Genomic DNA, 26,450 nt, shown 5'->3' on the forward strand with positions numbered 1-26,450 from the left:
GCCACCCCAGTGACATTCCATATGTTAGACTGCCCGGTTTCCGCCCAGTTCATATGTGTATTCTCCACATTACCTCCCTCTGGGTTGGATGTGGCTTCCGCAGCGTCCCTTCCTTCCAACGTACGGGGAACGCTTTCCCAGTGGTCCTGTAGGAACAGCAGTGACTTCCCTGGCCTAAGCCCTGTCCTTCCCCGCCTTAAGTTTGCGGGGGCATCAGGAGGCTTTGGTTCAGGCACTGGAAGGTGGCAGCGTTAGTGGCGTGTTCAATGGGTGATCCCAATTCAGTCGACCGTCGACTACGTCTGACGTTCTCGACTGAAAGGGAACGTCCTGGTTGCGTATGCAACCCACCGTTCCCTGAAGGAGGGAACGGAGGACGTAGTCCCCTTGCAACTACCGCTGGACCACCGCTGACCCCGGGTTACTCTCGGCTCCTCAGCGAAAAGCAACTAGTGCGTGCATCCACTTCCGTATTTATACCCGCGCCGCGGGGGCGGAGTGTGTGATGCGAATCACGCACGCCAATTACATTGGCTCGTTCAATAGTACTCGAAGAAGACAGGCTCTCTAGCGAGATCCCAATTCAGTCGACCGTCGACTACGTCCTCCGTTCCCTCCTTCAGGGAACGGTGGGTTGCATACGCAACCAGGAAGTTCTCTGTTATAAAGCATAGATGTCAGATCAAACAGCGCTGAAGTGGAAACCAGGAGAAACACTTATAGAAGGCTTTCAGTCCACAAATCCGCAACATTCACCATGGATTTAGGCTAATGTAGTAACTCTAACCATAACTATGGTATTGTGACAGAAATAGTCAAACACTTACAAGTACTACATCTTTTTCCAGCACTTCAAAACTATAATATCATATATAAATGTTATTTTTAATGTGATGACCAACACATTTTTTGTTCATCCTTCAAAGATTGTACTAAAACTTTTAAGATGTAGGAAAACTCTTATTTAAAAAAAAAAAAAAAAAATTCACTCGTTTTGCTTTTTTTTTTTAATATTAAGACATTATGAATGATAATAAAGTTAATTTCATCTACACCCTAAATTAAGTTTAGTGCTTAATTTTCAGCCCGAGTGCTACCAGATATTTTTTGTAGAACTCAGTGTCTCTGTGCTGCTGCCTCAGATGTTAGTCTGGAGCCCTGATCAAGAATGTTTGAGTGAACTTCTTCTAAGGTTCTCCTTGAATTGAAGCAGTGTGTAGGCAGTCTTTCAGAACTCTGTTGAACCTCTCGACTTCTCCATTCGCACATGGATAATAAACAGCAAATCTGAAATGACGTATGTTTCTCTCTCAGAAACTCCGAAAACTCAACAGAGATAAACTGAGGTCCATTGTCTGATACCAACTCCTTTGGAATTCCTTCTCTAGTAAAAACAGTAATCAAGAACTGTTTAACAGTAGATGTGTCAACCCTGGATGCAAAAGCGACTTCCGGCCATTTGAAAAGACAGAAGCAGCTCATTTTAAAGGGACAATGTGTAGTTTAAGTATTTTATTATCTAAAATCAATATTTTTATTCATCAATATGTCCTCAATGGTGTACAAATACCTCTGCCAATGATCTGACTTATCGTAAACAAAGAATTTATTATCTTTATATACATGGGACGGGTGGGTCCACGGAGGCTTCCATGTCGTTCCGCCATCTTGAAAAACTATAATAGCAGAGAGGGACAAAAAGTACTAGGCCAACGCGTTTCCACAACGTGTTTTCGTTCAGAGCCAGCGTCACGTAACCGAAAGCAGCAGAAACGGACAAGAAGATTTGGTAACACTTTATATTACGACCCGCAAACAACTGCGTAAGTAAACCGAAATTACGGTGTATGTTTCTGTAATTTTAGTGTACTTCCGTGTAGGTATTAGGGAACAATATGTTAAGTTTTGGGTAATAAAGGGGTAACAAGCAGATATACAACCTGCAAAGAACTTCGTAAGTAAACCAAAATTACGGTGCACGTTTCTGTAATTATAGTGTACCTCCGTAGGTATAAGGGAACAATATGTTAAGTTTTGGGTAATAAAGGTGTACAACCAGATATACAAGCAAATTATTTATAATGTAATTATTTTACAACTAACAGGTACCTATTCTGTTAATATATTCCAGGCAAAAATTTTACTTCTGTTGTATATAAAAGTTTTTATCACATTTCTGGCAAAATATGTTCTTGTGCAATGTAGTTACAGGGTAATTTTGACATCTGGGGGTTGTAAATTAAACGTGTGTGTGTGTATATATATATATATATATACATATATATACACACGTTTATATATATATATATATATACACACACACGCTATGATTTTAGATTAGAACGTACCATGAAGTACTTAGTACTTACCTTATCACATTGTATTGCAATGACACTTAAATGTCAGGGCAAAATATACTGTGTAATTAAAACTTTTTTTTTTTTTTTACGGTCATTTAAACAATTTACGGTCTAAATTACAAGCTTTTTTTGGTGGCTTCTCTGCCTTTGGAAACTTTCAGCTCTATCAAACATCCGTTTGTTCGTTGTGTCAAGTTGCAGTTTGTTTATAATAACAAACCTGTTCACCCGAAGGAAAACTCGATGAAGTGCTATTAGAAGACATCCTCCTGTCATAGCTTTTTGGTACATAACAGCTACCGTAATTGCAACACGCATTTGAAAAAGCGAGGCGCTGTAGAGCACTATTCGTTTGAATACAAAATACAATTTCACCAATAGATGGGAGAAATTCCTACACAATGTCCCTTTAAGTGATTTCTTTCTCATGGGGAAGCAAAGATGGAAAGGAAATGTGAGTTGGTAATAATTTTGTCCAGGAGGATAATTATATTTTCAGTCTAAGGTTAGACTTGTTGATGTTAAGCTGATGTTGTGATTCAACATCTAACTAGGGGTGTAAAGATAAACGTATTCGTATTGAACCGTTCGGTACGCATTACAAACCGAACGATTCGAATTTTTCCTGCCGACCAAAAACAACCACAACGTTGCGCAACATCAAATGGCAGACGTAACGAAAGCGGAACGAAATTAACTCATTATTTTGTCCTTCACGGACCATTTATCAGTTTGGACCAATGTTAGTGCAGACTCTGCAGAGCAAGGGGGTAATCCATCAGCCGGAAGCTGAAGCTGCCTCCGGGGGCCGCCATTGTAGCTGGCTATCACCTGCTGTTAGCATCCCATTGACTCCCATTCATTTTGGCGTCACTTTGACAGCGAATAACTTTACATCTGAGGCGTCCAAAGACTCCATTTGTCCATTATTTATTTCTAAAGAAACACGACAATGTATAAAAGGCTCCATTACTTTGTATCTTACGTTATGGCCCCGTAGAAGCCATTCTTGTAAAAATAGGCTAAAAATTGCGTCATAACCACGCGACTTTATGTCGCACAATAGAGACATTACCGTATAGACAGGAGGAGAAGCTCGCACAGTCTCGCAGGCAGTCTTTTACTGTCTAAAGTCAGCCCATGGCATAGATAGACAAAGTCCATAAAAGCAACGCGACAAAATATTTAAACAACGTTTTTGAGGAATTGGAAATAATTCGATATGTGGCAAGTGAATGCATATGAAGTAACATTTATCCACGAACTTTAAATTATTTATCTACTACTACACCTACGGGGGATGGGGAAATTAATTATCAGGAAATTATACAGGCAATGGAAGAAGAAAAAATACATCTCAATGTCTATCGCGGTTAACGTTGTTCCTTTATTTATTTACACATCTACGCTTGAAGATGAATGTGATCCCGTTCGGAAGCCATATGTACAAAATGCCTACATAACGTGAAATAAAGAAAAACGGTTTTGTTCAAGTGTTTGTGACCATGATTTATTAGAGAAAAACTAAATGATTTTACACCTAGCTCACAATTCTTTATATATTGGAATATTATATGGTCATGTAATATTGAATGGATACGAAAATGACTCGAGGGGACAGTGTTTTATAGTATGGTTCCTGGGCTCATACTAAGAAGTATTTTTTGGATGGGTTATTATTCTGTTTGATGTAGAAGGAAACGAAAAAGAAGGGAAAAAATTATTTGCATATGTGCCTATATTTGAATCATTTTTAATAATTATATATTATAATATATATATAATTAATATATTAATATATAATTAATAATTTTGGAAGATTGTGCTGTAGCCTACATGCATTTATTTATCTGTTATGTTTGATTGTATTATGTGTGTGTGTGTGTGTACTAGCCAAATATTTAAATCTAATGGATATATACATAAACATGTTCAAAATAAACTAAACTAACTAACTAAAATGACTAGAACTGCAGATAGGCTACTCAAACGATTACAATCCTAAAGTAGGCTATTTTAAAGTCGATTTTAGCCACTTCTTTTATCATGTCATATTGTAATTATATAGCGTAATATGTTATATTAAATTAATTATTATAACCACGTCCATGGGGCTGCTTTTACAGGGTCAACCACACACACCCACACTACTCTTAAAATGTTACTGTTATTAAACTGCACATATCTGTCTATATTGTTCATACTGCATACCCATGTGTTCTGCTCATAATGGTACTGTTAAAACACTTCAAATATCCTTGGCACAGCTACTAGAAGATTTACAACTGTCAGTCAGGTTGCTCACGTGACATCTACGTCGTCAAGCTCAGTTTGAGCCTGCGCAGAACGCTTGGCTATCAGGAAGTGAGTGCCCATGTTTGGCTTCAACTCTCTCCGTTGAAATCAACGGGGTCGCTGTGTCCATTTCTTTTACTGTCTATGGTGCAGAGCGAGCCGATCTCGATCAAGTGACACTGTTATACACACGCAAAGTGGTCCAGTAAACAAAGCCTTTGAATTTCTGTCTCTTTGCAGTTAATAAACACAGCACAGTCTTTACTGCATACATTATAATTGTAATATTGCTATAATCCCTATTAAAGCTAAAATAGTGATTCAACTAAGAGCAGTGAGTGATTGTATCTGTGTTTTTTTCTTTGTGTAAGTTGTAGGACATTAGGACCCAGTAGACACCACCTCGGGGTGCCCTGTTGCTCAGCCAGCTATATAGTGTGACGTAGTCACAGAGCGACAAGCCAAGCTAGCGTTTCAGCTAAGCGGCAACCTCCCCGTCTCTCTCTTGAAACCAACACGGAAGTGAATTAAACTGCAATTCATCTACTGGCCACTTGAGGCAGGCTGCAAAAGTGAGTCAAATCTGTATCTCCCCCATGTTAAAATCCCCAACTTTACAGCAGAAAAAAAATATATTTACTGCCTGGAGCAAAAAGTGGATTTGGTATGGCGTTATTTTTTAGTCAAAAGTTATGAGCGTGTAAGACATGCTCACGAGCACATTATGTTATTTCACACGCGCAAAAATGAACCTTCAGCTGGCATGATAAAAGTACTCGCGCACAAATTCAACAACCGAGAGGTGTACAGGTAGCTGCGAGCGAGCGCCTGGCATACTCTCATAGGTTAACTCTGCTTGTACAGTGGAATCCTGCTCGCGCGCAGCGGGCTTCTGCTCGCGGAGTGCTGTTTTGCTCGCGCAGTGGATTTCTGCTCGCTCAGCTGATTTCTGCTCCCTCGAGTCTACATGACTTTTGACAATTTGGGGGCGGAACCAAGGAGGGCACTGACCCTCTTATGATTGGTCACTTTAATCGTAATCACAACCACAGGGACATCTTTGTACTTTGATTGACAGCTCTCATTACAGGAAGCACAGAGTCAAAGTATCTAACGGAGTTTTTTTATTTTATTGAAATATCAAGATTTACAGACAAACATGGCTGCATAACTTCCTTTTCTTTAGAATAGGATACAAGGACAATATAGTCAGAGGGAGCAGCTCTTAATACAACAAGAATATAAATGTAGTCTTAGTACAAAAATAAGGATATTTGTAAGCAAAATAAACATTTTAATAAATAAACGGTAAGGAATTATAATATAACATGACATAAGGGGAGAATTCAGTCTTTGTTCATCCATTTATCTTAGTTGGGAAGTGTTTTAGGGTATCATATATTTTTTGTGCTTTAGGACCTTTCAAAGTTTTTAAGGATTTTATATACAGTTTAAATTCATTTAAAAAAAAAACTTTAAAAAAAACTCCGTCAGATCCTTTGACTCTGACTTCCAGTAATGAGAGCTGTCAATCAAAGTACAAAGATGTCCCTGTGGTTGTGATTACGATTAAAGTGACCAATCATAAGAGGGTCAGTGCCTTCCTTGGTTTCCGCCCCCAAATTGTCAAAAGTCATGTAGACTCGAGGGAGCAGAAATCAGCTGAGCGAGCAAAACAGCACTCCGCGAGCAGAAGCCCGCTGCGCGCAAGCAGGATTCCACTGTACAAGCAGAGTTAACCTATGAGAGTATGCCAGGCACTCGCTCGCAGCTACCTGTACACCTCTCGGTTGTTGAATTTGTGCGCGAGTACTTTTATCATGCCAGCTGAAGGTTCATTTTTGCGCGTGTGAAATAACATAATGTGCTCGTGAGCATGTCTTACACGCTCATAACTTTTGACTAAAAAATAACGCCATAATTTGGTCTATATAGCTAATTTTGCCCTTCATGACAACTGTGAGGGGGGTGAATTTACAACTCATCCGTTTAAATTATATTAAGCCTTAAAGTTCTGCATAATTAAGGGCGTGGCCACTTGAGTGACTGGTGGATTGAGGCTGCTGTAACTGCTAGCTGACGTTTGTCTATCTGTTAACGTCACCCTCAGCTGCTGTACTTGCCATCTCTGCAGTGTTTGTGCTTTTTCCGGGATTATTTCATACAATTTAATACACGCATTATACCTTTGCCCACGCCGTTGGATTCCGTCGTTGTCGAGTATGGAGAGAACAACCGGCGTTGTATTTCCAGTTGTTTTCCTTGCATGCACTAATGGATGTCTGACAATTTCGTTGCTTTTTGGAGTATACAGGCTACACTCGTTATGCGGTACCGTTGCTCTCAAACTTTTAAGTGTTAAATAAAAAGTACCGTGAGATAAAATCCTGCAGGTGTCAGTGCTTTCTCTCCGTCCATGCAATAGATACACAACCTTGAATGAGCGCGAATTTCTAGTGCATTTACTTGAACTTCTGAGGTAATATTTTTGGTTTAACCCATTTGAGAAATTGAGAGGCGGCCAAAATCAGATTTTAAAATCAACTGAACTGAATAAAGCTCTTGACGAACTTGAAGTGCGATGCCGCACTGACTGACGTGTATGCGCATGAATTACTGTCACACGCACAAGCTCAGAGCAATTTTGTAAGTTACTGCATGATAATACATTTTTAACTAGCAGAATAATAATGCATCACGATACACATAGTCTACCTTTTAGTTACGTTTTTTAATTATTATAGTATTTCGAAGGGCAAAAACATGAACTTTAACTATTGGCTTTACTACATTCAGCTGTCACTTTAGCGTGAGGCCAGTAGCATAGCATTAGCACCTCAGCTCCACCCACGTCCCGCCTCTTTGCCCATTTTCTTTTATCCGGGAGTGACGAGAGATGACGCGATGCCAAGATGGCGACGGTTGGCCCCGCCTACTTTAGGCTTCAAAAGCACTCTTCAGAACAAATACTGTATAGGTCTCTGCAGGACAGTAATAGGAATTACCAGTTCAGTGGGCGACAGAGGGAAGTTTTTAAGCGCGTTACCTGATTTGCCCATGTCACAGTGAGGGTAGGTTTAGGGGCGGGGTCAGGTGAAAGGCATCATTTTCATTGCATGATTTATAAACACACACCAGTTTGAAAACACCCACAAATTTAGAAACACCCACTTTTGTTCCGCAGAGACCTCATACTCCTTCAGAAACCTACGGGTGACGTCACGGACACTACGTCCATATTTTTTTTTTACAGTCTATGGTTTCAGCATAGTGTGTTGGTGCAGCGTGGGGAATGAAATCGCCAGGATCACGGGCACAAACCAGCGCTATTGTCATTGATTGAGACTGGAGGTTGGCCATTGAGAAAATCGGTCGTTTTGGGCAAACTGTTGCAGGTACCAAGTTATATCATGTGTTATATCATTAGTGTTATGCTGTGAATGACTGTAAAGGCTTGGTATATTGATTCTCTGTTTTTCTGTCGCAGTGAAGCAGTTTGAGATTGTGGTGAGGAGACATCGTGCAAACATTTGTTCTCTAGTCAGGTATGAATATGCCTAGGAATATTGAATGTATGCTAGTATAAAGTTAACCTGTCTTATGACATTTTATTATTGTTATAGGAAACGGGTCCAGTCACTGTTTTTCCTACTACTGTTATATATGTAATTTGTCCACCGTGAATTATAAATGTTGTTTGTCAAGTGCCCTGTGGGCATGTGAGGATAGAGGGGAGGTTTCTGTTTTACATTGTTTTTTTCTTTTGTTTTGAGTTTCTTTGATAACCTTATGTACACTCTGCGGGGTTCGTTTAATTGAAATACTTATTGGGCAACGTGTGGGTTTCCCAACGAGGCAAACGCTGCAGTGGTGTGTGTGTGAAGTGAGGGGGGATATTGCTGTGCATTACGTGTACTAACTAGAGTGAACTGTGATTATTTCACCTGTGGTATTCTCAACTTTATTTATTAAGAGTAACGTGTGGTGTGATTAAATTCTGACACGTCTCAGAGGGGAAACTTGGTACATGCTCTCCAACATTTTGGTGTTTTGATTGAGTTTCATGGGGTATTACATGGTTGTCTTTATAATTGTTTATATTATTGAACTATTGTGAAATAAATGTATATTTTTGATACACCAGCTTCCATCTGCGTCCTTTAATTAGGGTGGCTTGCGTGAGACCAGGTAGGCTTTTGAGCTGACTATTTATTGATATAATCTGGTTGTGGGATACATTTAGTTATTGGTTAATTAGGAAGATTGGACTCCTGGTGGCCACATTTGCTTAACATTAATGAAATGGTTTATGTTAAAAAACTCACCCTCAAGCCATCCTAGGTCTACAGTATACTGTATGACTTTCTTTTTTCAGCCGGTCACAATATATTAAATAATATCCAGGCTCTTCCCAGCTTTGTAATGAAATTGAATCTTTCCCGAGTTTTTGAAGCTCCAAAAAGTGCTTCCATCCATAAAAAAAGCAATCCATACAACTCCAGTGGGTTAATAAAGGCCTTCTGAAGCGAAGCGTTTTTTGTGAGATAAATATCCATATGTGAAACTTTATAAACTATAATCACTGGCTTCCAGCAACGGCCGTACACGCGTTCACGAGAGATTCTAGTTCCGGGCATTCGGGCGGAAAAGTGAATATGACCCATAGGCTGAGAATCAATAATAACCAGAGGTGGGTAGTAACGAAGTATATTTACTTTGTAACATTTACTTGAGTATTTTTTTTACTTTTATTTTATTTTTAAGAGTAGATTTAAATGTGGGCACTTTTACTTTGACTCGAGTATATTTCTAAGGAATAAACTGTACTTTGACTCTGTTACGCTGGGCAACAATCCTCTCCTTACTTTATTTTAACACAAATGTTAAGAAATGCACAGTTTATTCCATGCGCACTAATGTATCTCTTTTGGGGCATGAGTGATGTCCCATTCACAAATGAATCACTCTTTTGAGTCGATTCTTTTCAAAGCCTTGATCAAACAAGTTGGCAAAACTCTGTAAATTGTATCAGGAATCAGTTTTTTAATTATTTGTTCAGTCCGAACAGGAAATTTACGAACATCAAGAGCATTGGATGAAGTGGCAGTGGACCTACATTCAGTTGAAGGCAAATCTGCAAAAGCATCCAATATATTGCCAGCAATTAATATTTTTATAAGTTGAACATCTGCATATGCTGTCTGTGAACAATTACACAGGTATTGCTACATTCGATTTCATTTCATACAGTAAAACATTTACAACCAAACAGATTATACGCTATACACGATACTACTACTACAAACTAGCATGACATTACCGGTTTTCTTTTTGACATATAGCCTTCCTTAATTTATACATTAAATAAGCTAGGCTACCATTGTTCACAAAGTATGAAATAAACACCCACCAACCCGCAGTAATTTGTGGGTATTGCACAGTCGCGGGCGAACTCGTCTTGAAAAGAAATGCCTTTACTGAGATACAGTGAACTAGTTTACACTTGCCAGCAGAAATCTACAGTTGATTACATTTTAGAGAAAAGACGGAGGAAGATCTGTTAATGTGCATTTGATAGTTCAGATGTTCAGTGGTGGTCACGAGCGCGAGCACATTTGAAGAGTTTTATCTCAGAAAATACTACTGAGCCTAAGACTTTTGCACAGTATGATATGAAGTAACTAGTAACTAACTACTTGAGTAGTTTTTCATTTTCAAAGTATTTTCATACATTTTTTACTGTTACTCAAGTAACTATTAAGATTCTTACATTTTTTCTGTTACTCAAGTAACTATTAAGATTCTTACATTTTTTCTTTTACTCAAGTAACTATTAAGATTCTTACTTTTACTTTTGAGTAAATATTTCTATAGAAATACTCTACCCAATTCTGATAATAATCAACTGCAGAACCATATTTCACAGCAATTTTATTTATTTAGCATCAAACAAACATTTGTAAATAGTAGTAAGTCACATACAGACTGTATGTATTGTACTTTTATATAACATTACAGAACAGTGATAAACAGTAAATGGTCAACAGAGCTTCATACTTTAATTTCAAAATGTTTCCAAAACTAGTACAATCACTGTAGAAGAATTCATTAAAGACAACAGGTTGCAATATACAGTAAATATATAATTATAAATCTACAGACATACTTACATGCTCATATAAAATATAAGTTATGCTTGCATAAGTACCTGTCACATTTTTATTTATCCCTTAATTTTGTTATTTTTATGTATACATTTGTCCAATATCTCTCAAAAGTCTGTTCATGTAACTTCAACTTCAATGTCAGTATTTCTATATTGTACATTTCTGTAAAAAAATCTCTTACTGAATTTAACTTTAATATTACATTAGTTACAAGATACGACATAGATATACAGGTATTAAAATGTGATTAATCGCTTCATAACATTGATGCATGCTAATTAAGATCGCAAGCTAAATGGGATAATTTAAGCCATCTTATTTAAGTCTATAATGAAAAGCCTAACACCCACAGGCTAAATGTAAACTCAGCACTACCCCATTACTGTGTAAAAATGATTATAATTTTAAAAGTAAAAGATTATTGTAAAAACTGTACTGTACAAAATTCCCTGCATGACACTTGATGGTATTTTGTTCAATTTTTTTTTTTTTAGTTTAAGTTGTTTTATAAATTTGGGTTTTATTTTTACATCTTATGTTGTTTAATTAATAATTTGGTGTCACGTTTGTTCAATGTTGTGGTGGTGTTTTGTATTTGTGTGTATGACACTGTGCACCTTCTTTATATTAGTATTTATATATGTATTACTAACCCTCCCCATTTATCCGGGCTTGGGACCGGCATATGGCCGACGTATCAAATATATGGCTGGGTTTAAAAAGAAATATCATGGGCTCTGCAGGATTTGGAATGACTGCAGAATACCTAAAAACCAGTGCTAGTCAGTGTCACTGTCATTAAAGCCTTGAACCAACAATCATTAATCCAGACAGGACTTCTCTATTCTTGGATGGCAGAATTGAATGCAATATCAAGCATCTTGCATTTTTGTCTTATTTTCTTTTTAACCTGAGAAGTCATATTAAATAAAAATCCATAATTCAGAGTCCAAACTAATTAATCAATACCTGTTCAAGTGTCCCGCAGCTTCATTGCAATGAATTTGGTAAAACTTTACAATAAGGTAACAATAATAAATTTAATACAATAATAATATTTAAAAGAATTTGTTAACATTAGTTAATGCATTAACCAACCCGAACTAACAATGAGCAATATTGTCACAATTCTATTCTGTCTTGTCTGCACCTGTTCTCATTGTCCCTGATTACGTAACCTTCATGTCTTGTTAGTTCCTTCGTTTACTCTGTGTTTAGTCTCCCTGTTCAGTCCCTTGTCGGTTATTGTTCGTGTGTGCATGTCTTGTGGACAGGCTGTTACATTCTGTTAAGCCTGCTTGTTACATTAACTTATCTCTGTTGGAAATGACCTTCATCTGTCCGTTTCATCTTCATCTTCATCTTCTTCACCGTATTTGTAAATATTGAGATTAACATTAAAAGAATAAATGCTGTAGAACCGTTGTTTATTGTTAGTTCATGTTAACTATGTAATTAACCAATGTTAAAAATCAGAAAAAAAGATACGCATTGCCTTCGTTTGCATCTTCAGATTTGCTCCTGGATTTTATGTCCTCTTTCCTCTTTGTCCTCTTTGGTTTTCAGAAATGTTTCAGCAAGCCCAGTTCTCATCAAGTTGGCTGAAAAGCAGAATAAAGCAGAATAATATTTCCTTTTTCACTCATTGTGATGAAAATCATGAAAATTATTTTGTTTTCTGTATAAGACCTGCCTTTTTGATATCCTCCTCTTTTTGTTTTGAAGAATATCATTCCAACTATTATTAGGATTACCACTACCAGCAGTACCAGTGGAATCAAAAACACTGGAAGAAGTGTGGGTCCAAAGCAAACACCTAAAAAGACAACGAAAGACAAAAACTGCTATCAAATACATTGAAGGACCTAAAAGTATAGTAGCCATAATGGATGGGTTTGGTCACTGATTGGAATCAGCTGATAAATACTTCAGGTTACAGGTTTTAAGGTGATGTTACAGTGTAATTTCAAAAATATGTACTTAGTGAAATTAACTACGTAAGGAATAATTTAAATTATTGTAACAACAGCTATCATATTCAGTTAACAGTCATAAAAAAAAACATGCTGAAAGGAAATCGGAAGTAACTGCTACTAGCTGCAAAAACTCTTGATCATAAACATCCCTTGTAGACATATAGCAGTTTTAACATATAGCCATGGTAATCATTCAATGAGTTCTGATCAATTATAAAGACATGACTCACGGAGACACACATATATCACTGACGTACCCGTACAAGGCTGACAGAGTTGAGTGATGTCCAGATGTTTGGTATGGTTGCTGATGGGATTGTTCAACACACAGCTGTATGTGTTTTTATCCTGATATTCCACCTCCAGAGGTAGAGAGAGATTGATGCGGAGATCAGCCACACTGATGCTGGACAAAAAACTGTTTCCTTTGTACCAGGAGAGAGTCACATGACTCACATTCACCACTGAACACAGCAGCACACATTTAGAGACTGATGAACTTTCAGATGATGAAGAACATTGTGAAGTGTTTCTGATGATGACAGGAACAGGGAGATTGTCTGAAAAACAGAAGAGAAAAAAAAATTCTGTCTCCAATTTGTATTTTAGACTGCAAACAGATAGTAAAACAGAAACAACTAATCTTGCAGTGTATCATTTTCTATATGTATTTATTCAGATAAAAAAAAGAAAAGAAGAAGCTGCGGACAGGTTACATTATTGAAAAATAAAAATTAATCAAAAACAAATGTTTCTGAATCTGTCCTTTTCAATAAACTAATTCGACTGATTTAAATATTTTTTCATTGTGTTTGATGCATGAAAGGGCCTTTATATACTGTAGGAATTATTACAGTAGGTTCATGCGGAGCTGCTGCCCCCTAAAAGTGTAATGTATCGAGGTTGCTGAATTTGAAATACTCACCATAGACTGTAACACTGAATATCTTGTATGAAACTCTTTTTTTGCTGGTGATCTTAAGATTATAAAGACCTGAATCTGCGGTTGTGATGTTTAGGATGGTGAGAGACCCATCATTTTCTAGCTGCATTCTCCTAACAACACTCTCATGAATTATGGTGCTATTGGCCTTTCCATTGATTTGAGCAACAAGAGTGTTGGAAGGTCCAAAATACCATACTATCAGATCATCATTCTGTTTATTAATTCCTGTTTGTAAAGTGACAGAACTCCCGTCCATCACGGTCACTTCTTCTGTCTCAACACCAAACACACCTAAAGAAAAAAATACTATTATTTTAATAGTAGTACTCTCATTATTGTCAAATAACATTGATATAATGTTTCAACTACGGATAAAGACTAACAATAGACATAAAAACAAGTGTTCAAGGATGTCAGTTTGCTGGACATTGAAAATGCACATGTTGTCTGTGTTTTGGTTCTTTGAATTTAGTTTTTTGGCCTGTGTTTAGTTCCGGTGTCTATGGTTGCTTATTAGTTGATTGATCAGTCCAACCTGTGCCTTGTTTTAAATGAAAATTAAATGAGGCATTTATATAGCACTACCGCTGTACACCCAAAGCACTTTTTGTTTTACCACTTATTATTTTGTGTAATTACAGTCCCTTGTCTGGTTCAGTTCTGTGTCTCTTCTCTTCAGTATTATGTGGTTTGGTGTTCTGTTCCCCATTGACTTCTACATTTTAGAGTATTTACTTTTGTTCAAAATAAATATTACTGCAACTAAATCCTCTCCTCTACCTTACTGAACCAAGCTGTGACACATAAGAACATACTATAATATATAATTAGTACAATAGTACTAACATGCTATAATAGACATTGCCTAACACTGGCAAGTTGTAGCAACACGCCACACACACACAGACACACACACACAGGACAAATAGCAACCTCACCCAGTAAGAACATGCTTTACTGGTTTTTTGTTTATGTTTGAACTTAATTCTTTCATCACTTACCTTCATGTCATCCTAAACCTGTAACTTATTCTGAGAAGTGTCGACTGTCAACTGTTTTTGTCTATTCCACACCCCTAAACCACCCATCACAGAAAACTTCCTGCACTTTTACAAGCTGTTTTTAAACATAATTTATGAGCTGATTTATAAGCTGTTTTCCTCATTGGAACAAAAAAAGGTGTTAATTGGAATAATGTAGGGTATACCAGGACCACACACAAACACACACATATTCAAAACAGATGACAGAGGAAGAGCAAAAAATTGCATAGTCTAAATAGCCTCAATTTAAAAGAAGGAAAGAGGGTTTGAAAAAGAAGCCCACATTTCACTCTGCTAATGCAGTTTATGCAAGTATTAGTCATATTGATGTTGTTTTATAGGGTTTGTTTTGCAAATGACTATGTCATTTTCATAAATTTAGAGTGTTTTAAGCAGTCACAAGTTTTAAGTTCAATTAATTGAATTAAATAATTGAAATCAATGGAGTTCATCCTGCTAATTGTCATATTGTATGTTCTTATAATTTTAATATAACTAGTGCAGTGCCCGTGCAAAATCAGATTTTGTGTGTGTTTTTAGTAATTGTTGGTTTGGTGTGTTTGAGTGATCATTGTTACAATTACACAGCAAAAGTTCAGTGACATTTTTATTTGTGCATGGTAGAAAGCAAATACTGATACTGCCATAATGACATACAATAAATATGGAAAATTGAACTACACGATTCAGGGAGCAGCTACACAGTGAACTCCGAGAAAAGGCTACGCTTGAGCAAACAGTTTGTGAATAGGCTATTACAAATGATGGCCGTGAATAAATTATAATATTCAGAAGTAAACAGTGTAGCTGACTTAATGTTTAGCTGACATTTATTTTTAAACCACAACCTTCTATGTACTTCTTTTACCAATTCAACTCTCTAATATGCACAACCGGCACAACGCCATAGAATGTCTCTGGGGGCTTATCTGAAATATAAAATCATTGGTTACCCGTAAGCCAATCACATAACGTTTGGTTATGACGTGTGTTATTCGCCAGCTCAGCCGCATCAAACTTCTACTGTAAACACATGTATGATGCGAAAACGAAACCATCGAGCGAAATACCGGAGTGAACATGGCTGACTGAGTTTTGCTACCTCCTTAAAGGGATAGTTCACCCAAAAATGAAAATTCTGTCAGTATTTACTCACCCTCATGTTGTTCCAACCCCGTAAGACCTTCGTTCATCTTCGGAATACGAATTAAGATATTTTTGATGAAATCTGAGAGCTGGATCACTCCTCCATAGCCTTCAAAAGGATTGAAACTTGCCGGCCTCGAATGTTATTAAAGACATCGTTAAAATAGTCCAATTGACTACAGTGGCTCAATCTTAAGTTTATCAAGTGATGAGAATACTTTTTGTGCGCAAAAACAAACAAAAATAACAACTTTATTTCAACTGTACATTTCCTTCTCTGTTGGCCTCTAGTCAGATAACTTAGTGTGATAGCGTAGAGCTACGTCACACGTAGGCTCACTATTGGCCGACGCTGGTCATGTGGGTGATGAGTGTGACGCACAACAACAGAAGCTTACACTATTACACTAGTGAACTGACTCGAGGCCCACAGAGAAGGACATGTCGTTATTTTTGCTTTTTTGCGCACAAAAAGTATTCTCGTCGTTTGATAAACTTAAGATTGAGCCACTGTAGTCACTTGGACAATTTTAACGATGTCTGCAATAAATTTTCGGGGCCTGCAAGTTCAATCCCTCAAGAAGCCTATGGAGGAGTGATCCAGCTCTCAGATTTCATCAAAAATATCTTAATTCGTGTTCCGAAGATGAACGAAGGTCTTACGGGGTTGGAACAACATGAGGGTGAGTAAATACAAACAGAATTTTCATTTTTGGGTGAACTATGCCTTTAACCTGATCCTCCATGAGTACAACCAAGGGGGGCACAATCACAACTATCGCCTTGCCGGCCTTTGGCCTCCACAGTTTCTCGCTGACTATCGGTAATATTTGATAAATTAAACTTTTAACAAAACCTGTCGGGAGTAGGGCCACGACATCACCTCCATTCAAAATGTTTACCGAACACTCTTCTTGTTCAGCCTTCAGTTTGGAAATGCCAGGAATATTCTCCACAACAGAGCGAATTGCATCCTGTGTCTCCGTATCCACGGTCGTTTTCGATTTCCCCAATCTTAAACTCGGCGCTTGAAAGCTCGGCGTCTACGTCACGGCTCTCAGCTCGCCCTTTGTTCATTGATTGGCTGGCTGTTTTCAGGCCGGAGGAAAACTGAGAGAAATGTCGATGTCTCAGACTAAGTACAGAAGCGAAATGAAATTGAGTAGAAGTACGAAGTCTGACGTAGTCAGGCTATGTGGATATTATTGGATATTCTAGCTCATTTGGCGAACCATCCTTTCTGTACCAACCCAACTTTAAAATCTACATACTGACAGAATGATCAAAACTGAAATGATGAAGCTATAAAAACATACCATTTGTGATCAGCAATGATAAAGAAAGAAACTTGAAGAATCTTTTCATATTCCCAAGACGATGAAGTACGACCATGACGCTGAAAATGTTGTGGAAATAGTTCCAGTTTAAGGCAGGTTGTTTTCTGGATCGAGATCTCATGTGAGCTTTGAATAAAGGGAGCAGTTGATGACGTTGTGTTGTGAGTGGAAGGGACTCCTTTTATAAGAACAGAAACTGAAACGCCTTTTCATACGTGAAAGCAAAAAAAGGCTGGCTGACAAAACACTAATAAAAAAAGCTAGTGCAAAAAAAAAAATGACATTAGCAAAAGACTTAGTTTTATGTATAATTTTTTGCAAGGTAAAGATGTAATTTGTGTGTGAAAATAAACCCAGATACATTGCAAATCACAAAAGGTGATTAACCAACATAACATTTTAGCAAAACTTTAAAGTAGATTATGAAAAATGATATAACCTACTTAAAAACATTTTATAATTTCTTTCTGAATATAGTTACATTCAGCTTGTTTTTGATCTAACAATGTATAATATTCTTGTATAATATCTGTGTGCCATTGCTGCATGCAAAGCATGCAAAAAAAAAAAAAGCCTATGCAAATGCAAAAACAAATTCCAAGTGCCAGCATGTAATGTGCCCTGACAAGTTCTCTGCTTAAGTTTCATTTTTTGTAAAAAGATGAAACACTTCAAAAGCTTTTAGAAGTGGGGACATGTCACCGGTGCGGACCGGGGCGGACTCGGATGACCAGCCGCCCCTGACCTAGACACCACCGTGAGGAGCTGACACCACGCGACCGCAACAGATGGACAAAGCAGACCAGAGATAAGTTCAAAGGAATAACAATCTTTATTGAACAACCCCAATAAAGGGGTTGGGGCCGCTTCTCAGCAAAAGCACACCACACTCGTGTTCACTTCAAATCCACAGCCATTAATCAATGTATATAAATAAGGCAAAAGCACTGCAATTCACTCACACGATAGGGCTGATCAGAGGCCTCAATCCATTCGTTACACTCCCTTGGGGGAAATTTAATCCTCAGTTCCTCCTCAACACACTCTGAAACACATAGCTTCACCAACAGTCAGATTAACATTCACTGCATCCTCTTCGAGCTTTTCGAATGTTCGTAAGATGAAATCAATTCACTTATCTTTCTCTCACCCTTCACAGCGCAGATTCCATCGATAAATCAGTCCAGCAGACTCCCACAGACAAACTCTGATCCAGCAGACTTCAATGGGCGGCTTCCACACCCAGACAACTTCCCCGAGTAAGCTTGTGCCCGAAACTGCTCCAAAAGAAAACCAGCACACATCCACATCGACGTCCCCGCCTCGAAACCTCTCTGAATAGCCCTTTTATCTTTGGCTTGTAAAGCCAGAAGCCAGTGTGAACGCCGCTCCTCTCTCTCTCATACCTGCAGTGCATTAGTGCTAATCAGGCCGGGCAATGTTTCCACCACACCCGGAACCGGAGTGGAATGTGTCGCTGCCAATCGGTTCTAGTCCCTAGAACCGGTGTTCTTCAATTCCATTCGCCATACCTCTCAGGTGGCTGTCCTCGGGTGTTCCGCTGAGATCGTCAGGGTGGCGAGGGCGGAGCCACTCTTGCTTCAACTTCAGGGTCCCTCGGGACCACAGCCCATCCTACCATAGGTACCTCTGGGGCTGGTGGCGCACTTGGGGCCTCGGCCGCTAGCTGCGGATAGTTTGGACATGGACGGAGCTAGTTTCGTTGGAGCACCCGTATCAGTTCCGGTTTCCCCTCAGGCCGTACCGGGTAAACTGGAGCATCAGGCCCTTGTCGTCGTTACACCACATATGGCGTTGACTCCCAGCGATCGCTGAGCTACCCCTTCCCTGAGCGCTGGTTGTCCCTTACTAGCACTCGCTCCCCAGGTATATATATAGCCGATATATATATAGCCGCTTGTTCTTGGTGGCTGCTGCATTCAGATGATCTGAAACTCGTCGGTAGGCATCGAGCAGTTGGTGGTGTTGCCGATTCACCCAGTCAGTGGTACTATACGCTCTTTCTGCAGCCTCGGTCCCAAGGAGCAAGTCTACAGGTAAGCGGAGATGGTGCCCAAACATAAGGTAGGAAGGAGCATATCCGGTGATACTGTGCACACTATTGTTATAGGCTTGCAACAGCGAGGGGAGACTCTCGGCCCATTGGCTCTGTTGTTCCCTCTCTAGGGTCCCCAATAACCCCAACAGGGTCTGGTTGAACCTTTCGCACCCCCCATTCCCCTGAGGATGGTATGAGGTTGTATCTTCCGGCACCCATAAAAGTGGCTCAGCTCTTCGATCACATGGGACTCAATTTGAACCTTGGTCCGAATGTAAGGTCTCTGGGCAGCCAAAAGGTTGTATCACTGCCCTCCAAAGGGCGCTGGCTGTGGTAACTGCTGTCTGATCTACAGTGGGGACGGCCCAGGCGTATTTAGTGAATAGGTCAGTCATCACCAGGATATTTTGAAATCGATCCGTCGGCTGACCCAAAGTCAGGAAATCGATTCCTATGATGTGCAGAGGTGCTTTGGGCCGCAGGGGGACCAATGGGGCTCGGACTTCCTTCCTGCATTTGAACAACGTACACCGTGGACAACTGTGAACGAACTCCTCAACTTTCTTTTCCATCCTAGGCCAGTAGAAATACCTCCTCAGCACCGACAGCGTCTTCTCTTGGCCCTGATGACCAGTATGGGTGTGGTATGCAGTCAATCGCTCCGAGACTTGGCCCTCCGATACCACCACCTGGTGCACTGTCTCCTGTGTTTGGGGATCTCGCATCGAACGGCAGATTACCCCTTCTCTAAGTCGCAGCCTCTTCCACTGCCTTAGGAGCTGTTGTACTCCCACCGTCTGAGCCTGCCTTTCCTCTGCTCTCGGCACGTATCCCTGTCTAAGGTACAACGTAACCTGGCTCAGGTCTGCATCTCCCTGCTGCAGCCTTCTTCACCGCCCGGGGTCCCACCCCCAACTAGACGGAACAGCCCTCAGGGTCCCGGGAGCTTCCACCATTGCCACCAGCAACTCGTCGTCGGGGCCAGGGGTACAAAGAGGTGTTTGGTCATCCCTCCAGGTGACTGGGAGTCTGGACAGGGCGTCTGCATTTACGTGTTCTCTGCCGGGTCGGTATTTAAGCTGGTAATCATAATTTGCTAGTTGTGCCACCCAACGCTGTTCTACTGCCCCCAACTTGGCGGTCTGCAAGTGTACTAACGGATTATTATCCGTAATCACCGTCACCTTGGCTCCCCACAGTTTATCTTTGAACTTCTCCGTCATGGCCCACTTCATTGCCAGTAGTTCAATTTTGAAGGAACTGTAGTTTGACGCGTTCCGCTCTGCGAGATGTAAACTTCGACTTGCGTATGCAATCACTCTCTCCACTCCTTGGTGCTCTTGGGCCAACACGGCTCCCAAGCCTGCATTGCTGGCATCAGTGTACAAAAGGAACGGCTGGGTGAAATCTGCATAGGCCAAGATAGGGGCCCTCAGAAGTTCCTGCTTGAGGTTCTGGAAAGCGGTCTCACAGGTGGAATCCCAGTGCACTGATGGGGAGCCTTTGCCACGGGCACGTCCGGAACCAGCAAGGAGTTGGTTCAATGGCTTAGCAAGCCCAGAGAATCCTTTTATAAAGCGTCAATAATATACCACGAACCCCAGGAATGACCACCCTGTCTCACTGTCCGTGGTGGCTCCCACCCTTGGACCGCCGTCACCTTCTCTGGGTCGGGGGATATCCCTGCAGCACTGACACGATGCCCCAAGAACTGTACCTCCTTCCGCAATAACTGGCATTTGTCTGGCCTAAGCTTTAGCCCATATTTCTCCATGGCCCTGAACACTTCCTCTAGATGGTGCAGGTGAATGCGGAAGTCAGGGGAGAAGACGATCACATCGTCCAGGTAGACCAGCGTTGAGTCGACCAGTTGTCCTCCTAAACAGCGCTGCATCAAGTGCTGGAAGGTCGCAGGAACATTGCACAGGCCGAACGGCATCCGGTCCCATTCAAATAACCCAAACGGGGTGGGGAAGGCTGTCTTCTCTCTATCTCGGTTGTCTACCTGCACCTGCCAGTATCCACTCGCCAGGTCCAATGTGGAGTACCACGCCGCTTGGATGAGACAGGTGAGTGAGTCTTCAGTCCGTGGCAACGGGAATGCGTCTTTCTTCGTTATGCTGTTGAGTTTGCGGAAGTCAACGCAGAACCTCCAAGCTCCTGTTTTCTTCTGAAACAGAACGATTGGCGCCGCCCACAGACTACTGCTCTCTTGAACGATTCCTCCCTCCAGCATCCCTTTCAACAGGGCGCGGACCTCGGCATAGAGAGTGGGTGGCACTGGACGGTACCGCTCTCGGCTAGGCGTCCCCTCACAGATAGGTATTTGATGCCTCACTACCCCTGTGCAGCCATAGTCTTCTTCGTGGGTCGAGAACACATGTTGCCATTTTCTCAAGAGCTCCTGGAGCTGTAACACCTGTTCCTCCTCCAGATTTTCACCCTTCAGGGACTCTCCCATCAAATGGGTCGGCACCCCTCCTCCCACAGAGCCCGGTTCTGCCTCAACTGGGCGGACAGCGACTTATACCACCGCAGAGCTCACCTGCCTGAAGCACACGTCTTGATGCTTGTGAACCTGGACAGGACGTACCAAGGAAACTCGAACCAGACGTTGGTGTCGACGAAGGAGCACGGGGTCGGGATTGGCGTTCCGCACCTTTACTGAGACTCGCCCTTGGTGGATGACCACCAGCAGGTGAGCCACTTCAATGGGCTGACAGTCCTCATGGGGCTCTACCAGGACACAGGTACCCGACCCACAGGGTCCTGGAGGTACTCGGACCCAAAGAACGGTCTCGCTCTGGGCTGGGACAGACAAAGCGTACCGACAGGCAACTCAAACGATGCCTTCTCTCTCCTCCACTTTACTAGCCACGTGCACTCTTCGGCAATTGGCCAGAATCTGGTCCCAGTCCTGCTTCGCCGATGTCAAAGACGTCCGAGCCGGCTGGCCCCGAAACAATTCCTCCCAGCAGTCCAGTATAACGTTCATCACTAAGAGTGCTCCATGAATGCCCAAGCAATGATCTCGGACGATAACAACCCCTTTCTGTTGGACGGGCACCCCTCTGACCAGAAAGTCTACCACGATGTACCCAGTATAGGGGATGTCCAGACCATTTGCTCCCCGTAAAGTCAGCCTAGAAGCTTCTGTTGCTTGGAGCCGATGATCTGCAAACAACTCCTGGGCCAGGCTCTCCGAGAATAACGTAACTTGAGAACCTGTATCGACCAGACAATCTATCGTGACTCCGTTAGCTTGAACCTCGACGGTGGGACAACGCCCAACCCAGTCATCTCGTAAAACAGGAACAGAAGGAGGGTCACACAAAGGGGTCCCGGCCACTTGACCCACAGTAGCCGGTGGGACTAAAAACCCCCTTGAGAACCCCGACGGAGCCCACACTGACGACTGATGTGTCCCGGGTCTCCACAATTAATACAGATGGGACTTCCCTGGTCATCCCACTGGAACCGGGGGCCCACAGGACGTAGGAGGCGGCACACAGGACCTCGCCCCTCCTCCAAATACGACCTGTCTCTCACCATCGATCAGCGATCGACTCGACCCCGACGAAGTTCACCCAACAGGTTCCGAGATAGTTCCACCATCTGTCCCTTGACATCCTCTAATAGTTCAGTTCTCAGTTTCTGTTTCCAATCACTCAGTTCGACAGGCGCGGGTCCACTGGCACTACTTGCTGCCACACAAACCGGTGTACGAGTTGTCCCTCCCTGATCTAGTTCCAACGCCAAGGCCTCTTGTTGCAGAGCCTCAAAGGTCATAGTGGGGTCTCGTCGAAGCTGGAGTCGTATGCCCTGACGTACCGGCCCCTCACGCAGCCCCAAGACAAATTGGTATCGTAACAAGACATCCACTTCACCTAGTCCATGATCCTGTCGTCCCTTCAGCCGGCCAAACTGCTCCCGCAATTTCAAGGAGTATGCCCGAAGAGTCTGCTTAGGCCCCTGTTTATAGTTAAAGAACTGGGCACGAAGAGTGGCCACCGGGGTACAGTCTCCATATAATCCGGACAAGAAATCGAAGATAGTTTTCGCGGTAGCCCGTTTGGCTTCCGATGCAGCAAGAACTTCTCTTTTGGCTTCTTCTTCCAAAGATCCCAACACAAACTGTACTTTCTGTGATGCACTCAGTCCCTGTAATCCGGCCAGATATTCCGTCTGCGCCTTCCAATCGTGCAAGCCCAATTTCGATCCTGGCGCTCCATAGCACTGTGCCCAGGGAGCTCCCATAAAGATCGGCATGACTTGCGGACGAGCCGCTGGTGCCTCTTCGTCCACCATCGCGTACCTGTGGCCGCTACAACTTACGGTGGGAAATCCTGCCGACTACACCACTTTTATGTCACCGGTGTGGGCCGGGGCGGACTCGGATGACCAGCCGCCCCTGACCTAGACACCACCGTGAGGAGCCGACACCACGGGACCGCAACAGATGGACAAAGTAGACCAGAGATAAGTTCAAAGGAATAACAATCTTTATTGAACACAATATATCAACGAGCACAAACTTGATAGACTTCAGTGTCCTCTTCGGACTAGGTCTTCTTCGGCTACGAGTAGGTACTGATCGAACGTCACAGTTTCGCCCTGACGGCGACTTCGCCAGCGATGCTGCATACTTCCAGACTCAGACAGCAAGTAGGAAGGTGAGGATTCTTCTTAATGTAGGATACTCTCGTCGGTGCACAGTAGTGGGAGACGGTGGTTTAAAAGCTTACTTCAGCAGCGATGCTGCATACTTCCAGACTCAGACAGTAAGTAGGAAGGTGAGGATTCTTCTTAATGTAGGATACTCTCGTCGGTGCACAGTAGTGGGAGACGGTGGTTTAAAAGCTTACTTCAGCAGCGATGCTGCATACTTCCAAACTCAGACGGTAAGTAGGAAGATAAGGATTCTTCTCAGTATAGAATACTTTCGTCGGTGCGCAGTAGTGAGACAGTGGTTTAAAAGCTTACTTCACCAGCGATGCTGCATACTTCCAAACTCAGACGGTAAGTAAGAAGGTAAGGATTCTTCTCAGTATAGGATACTTTCGTCAGTACACAGTAGTGGGACAATGAATCAAAGGCTTATTTTACCAGCGATGCTGCATACTTCCAGACTCAGACGGTAAGTAGGAAGGTAAGGACTCCTCTCGATACAGGATACTTTCGTCGGTGCACAATATTGAGACAGTGGTTTAAAAGCTTACTTCACCAGCGATGGTACATACTTCCAGACTCAGACGGTAAGTAGGAAGGTAAGGACTTCTCTCGATACAGGATACTTTCGTCGGTGCACAATAGTGAGACTGGTTTAAAAGCTTACTTCACCAGCGATGCTGCATACTTCCAGACTCAGACGGTAAGTAGGAAGGTAAGGATTCTTCTCAATATAAAATACTTTCGTCGTTGCGCAGTAGTGAGACAATGATTTAAAAGCTTACTTCACCAGCGATGCTGCATACTTCCAGACTCAGACAGTAAGTAGGAAGGTAAGGATTCTTCTGAATATAAAATACTTTCATCGGTGCGCAGTAGTGAGACAGTGATTTAAAAGCTTACTTCACCAGCGATGCTGCATACTTCTAGACTCAGACAGTACTAGAAAGATAAGGCTTGTTCTCAGTACAGGATACTTTCATCGGTGCACAATAGTGGGACAGTGGTTTAAAAGCTTACTTCACCAGCGATGCTGGATACTTCGAGACTCAGACGATAAGTAGGAAGGTAAGGATTCTTCTCAATATAAAATACTTTCGTCGGTGCACAGTAGTGGGACAAGGATTCAAAGGCTTACTTCACCAGCGATACTGCATACTTCCAGACTTAGCTGTATCACTCTGGGCTTCTAATGGAGAGCAGATATAATAACTTTTCACAAACGTGTAAGCAGGGGTTGGGGCCGCTTCTCAGCAAAAGCACACCACACTCGTGTTCACTTCAAATCCACAGCCATGAATCAATGTATATAAATAAGGCAAAAGCACTGCAATTCACTCACACGATAGGGCTGATCAGAGGCCTCAATCCATTCATTACACTCCCTTGGGGGAAATTTAATCCTCAGTTCCTCCTCAACACACTCTGAAACACATAGCTTCCCCAACAGTCAGATTTACATTCACTGCATCCTCTTCGAGCTTTTCGAATGTTCGTAAGATGAAATCAATTCACTTATCTTTCTCTCACCCTTCACAGCGCAGATTCCATCGATAAATCAGTCCAGCAGACTTCAATGGGCGGCTTCCACACCCGGACAACTTCCCCGAGTAAGCTTGTGCCCGAAACTGCTCCAAAAGAAAACCAGCACACATCCACATCGACGTCCCCGCCTCGAAACCTCTCTGAATAGCCCTTTTATCTTTGGCTTGTAAAGCCAGAAGCCAGTGTGAACGCTGCTCCTCTCTCTCTCGCACCTGCAGTGCATTAGTGCTAATCAGGCCGGGCAATGTTTCCACCACACCCGGAACCGGAGTGGAATGTGTCGCACACAAATCGTTCCCTCGAGAAACTCGTGACTCATCGAGAGGGTTCCACTCACTATGCATTTTTGTCAACCGTGACAGATATAAAAGCAGTAAGTCAGGAACAATGCTCTTTTGACACAAGCAGAGTTACTATATAATAACAAAAATGTTGACCAGTATGGCAGGGCTGAGTATTGACACGAATTTTACATTTCGATTTACAAGCTTGTGCTTAAATTCCATTATGATTTCGATTCAATATCAATTAACCAGTCACAAGGGTGAATTTTTTGAAATTGAGATTTATGTGTAATCTGAAAGCTGAATAAATAGTTTTGGTTTGTTAGGATATGGACAATATTTAGCAGATACAATTACTATATTTGAAAATCTGGAATCTGAGGTTCCAAAAAAAATCGAAACTTTGAGAAAATAGCCTTTAAAGTTTGCAATTTTGCTTCATACACTCACAGATATATATATGTATATATATATATATATATATATATATATATATATATATATATATATATATACATACATTTACGGTGGGAAATTTACAAAATATCTTAATGGAACATGATTAATACTTGATAACTTAATTTTTGGTTTTGATTTTTGGCATAAAAGAAAAATCGATAATTT

At 41.5% G+C, this 26,450-nt stretch overlaps 3 protein-coding genes and 1 long non-coding RNA gene across 4 annotated transcripts in view; 3 read left to right on the forward strand and 1 right to left on the reverse strand.

The window, feature by feature from the left end:
• Window positions 1–26,450, forward strand: part of LOC143736249 (uncharacterized) — a 115,466-nt gene that overhangs the window by 70,037 nt on the left and 18,979 nt on the right. The gene's annotated exons all lie outside the window — the stretch shown is intronic.
• On the forward strand, window positions 7,949–8,541 carry LOC143735633 (uncharacterized). Its single transcript, XR_013203266.1, has 3 exons — window positions 7,949–8,050; window positions 8,143–8,200; window positions 8,279–8,541. It is a non-coding gene; the product is annotated as an uncharacterized LOC143735633 (long non-coding RNA).
• Window positions 10,570–17,440, reverse strand: LOC143735634 (uncharacterized). The gene is made up of 5 exons (XM_077225781.1): window positions 17,250–17,440; window positions 13,724–14,035; window positions 13,056–13,358; window positions 12,516–12,638; window positions 10,570–12,423 (listed from the first exon to the last, which is right to left on the reverse strand). The coding sequence occupies exons 1-5, from the start codon at window positions 17,389–17,391 to the stop codon at window positions 12,332–12,334; spliced, it is 972 nt and encodes a 323-aa protein (XP_077081896.1). The 5' UTR covers window positions 17,392–17,440; the 3' UTR covers window positions 10,570–12,331.
• The window catches only part of rpl32 (ribosomal protein L32), a 251,962-nt gene continuing 246,769 nt past the window's right edge, over window positions 21,258–26,450 (forward strand). The window contains exon 1 of the mRNA XM_077226977.1: window positions 21,258–21,264. The gene's annotated coding sequence lies outside the window, so the exon portion shown is untranslated. The remainder of the gene's footprint in view (window positions 21,265–26,450) is intronic.

Source organism: Siphateles boraxobius, unplaced genomic scaffold (assembly GCF_051911475.1).
Source record: "Siphateles boraxobius isolate OS27281-9 unplaced genomic scaffold, OSU_SipBor_1 13, whole genome shotgun sequence".
NCBI classification, from domain to species: Eukaryota; Metazoa; Chordata; class Actinopteri; order Cypriniformes; family Leuciscidae; genus Siphateles; species Siphateles boraxobius.

Excerpts from the sequence above, each read along its gene's own strand:
- LOC143735634 (XM_077225781.1), bottom strand. The coding sequence starts at position 17,391 with ATGAGATCTCGATCCAGAAAACAACCTGCCTTAAACTGGAACTATTTC. Across the intron at positions 13,359-13,723 it reads ATTCAGTGTTACAGTCTATG|ACAATCTCCCTGTTCCTGTC; the intron begins GTGAGTATTTCA and ends TCTGTTTTTCAG. Across the intron at positions 12,639-13,055 it reads ACTCTGTCAGCCTTGTACGG|GTGTTTGCTTTGGACCCACA; the intron begins GTACGTCAGTGA and ends TTGTCTTTTTAG.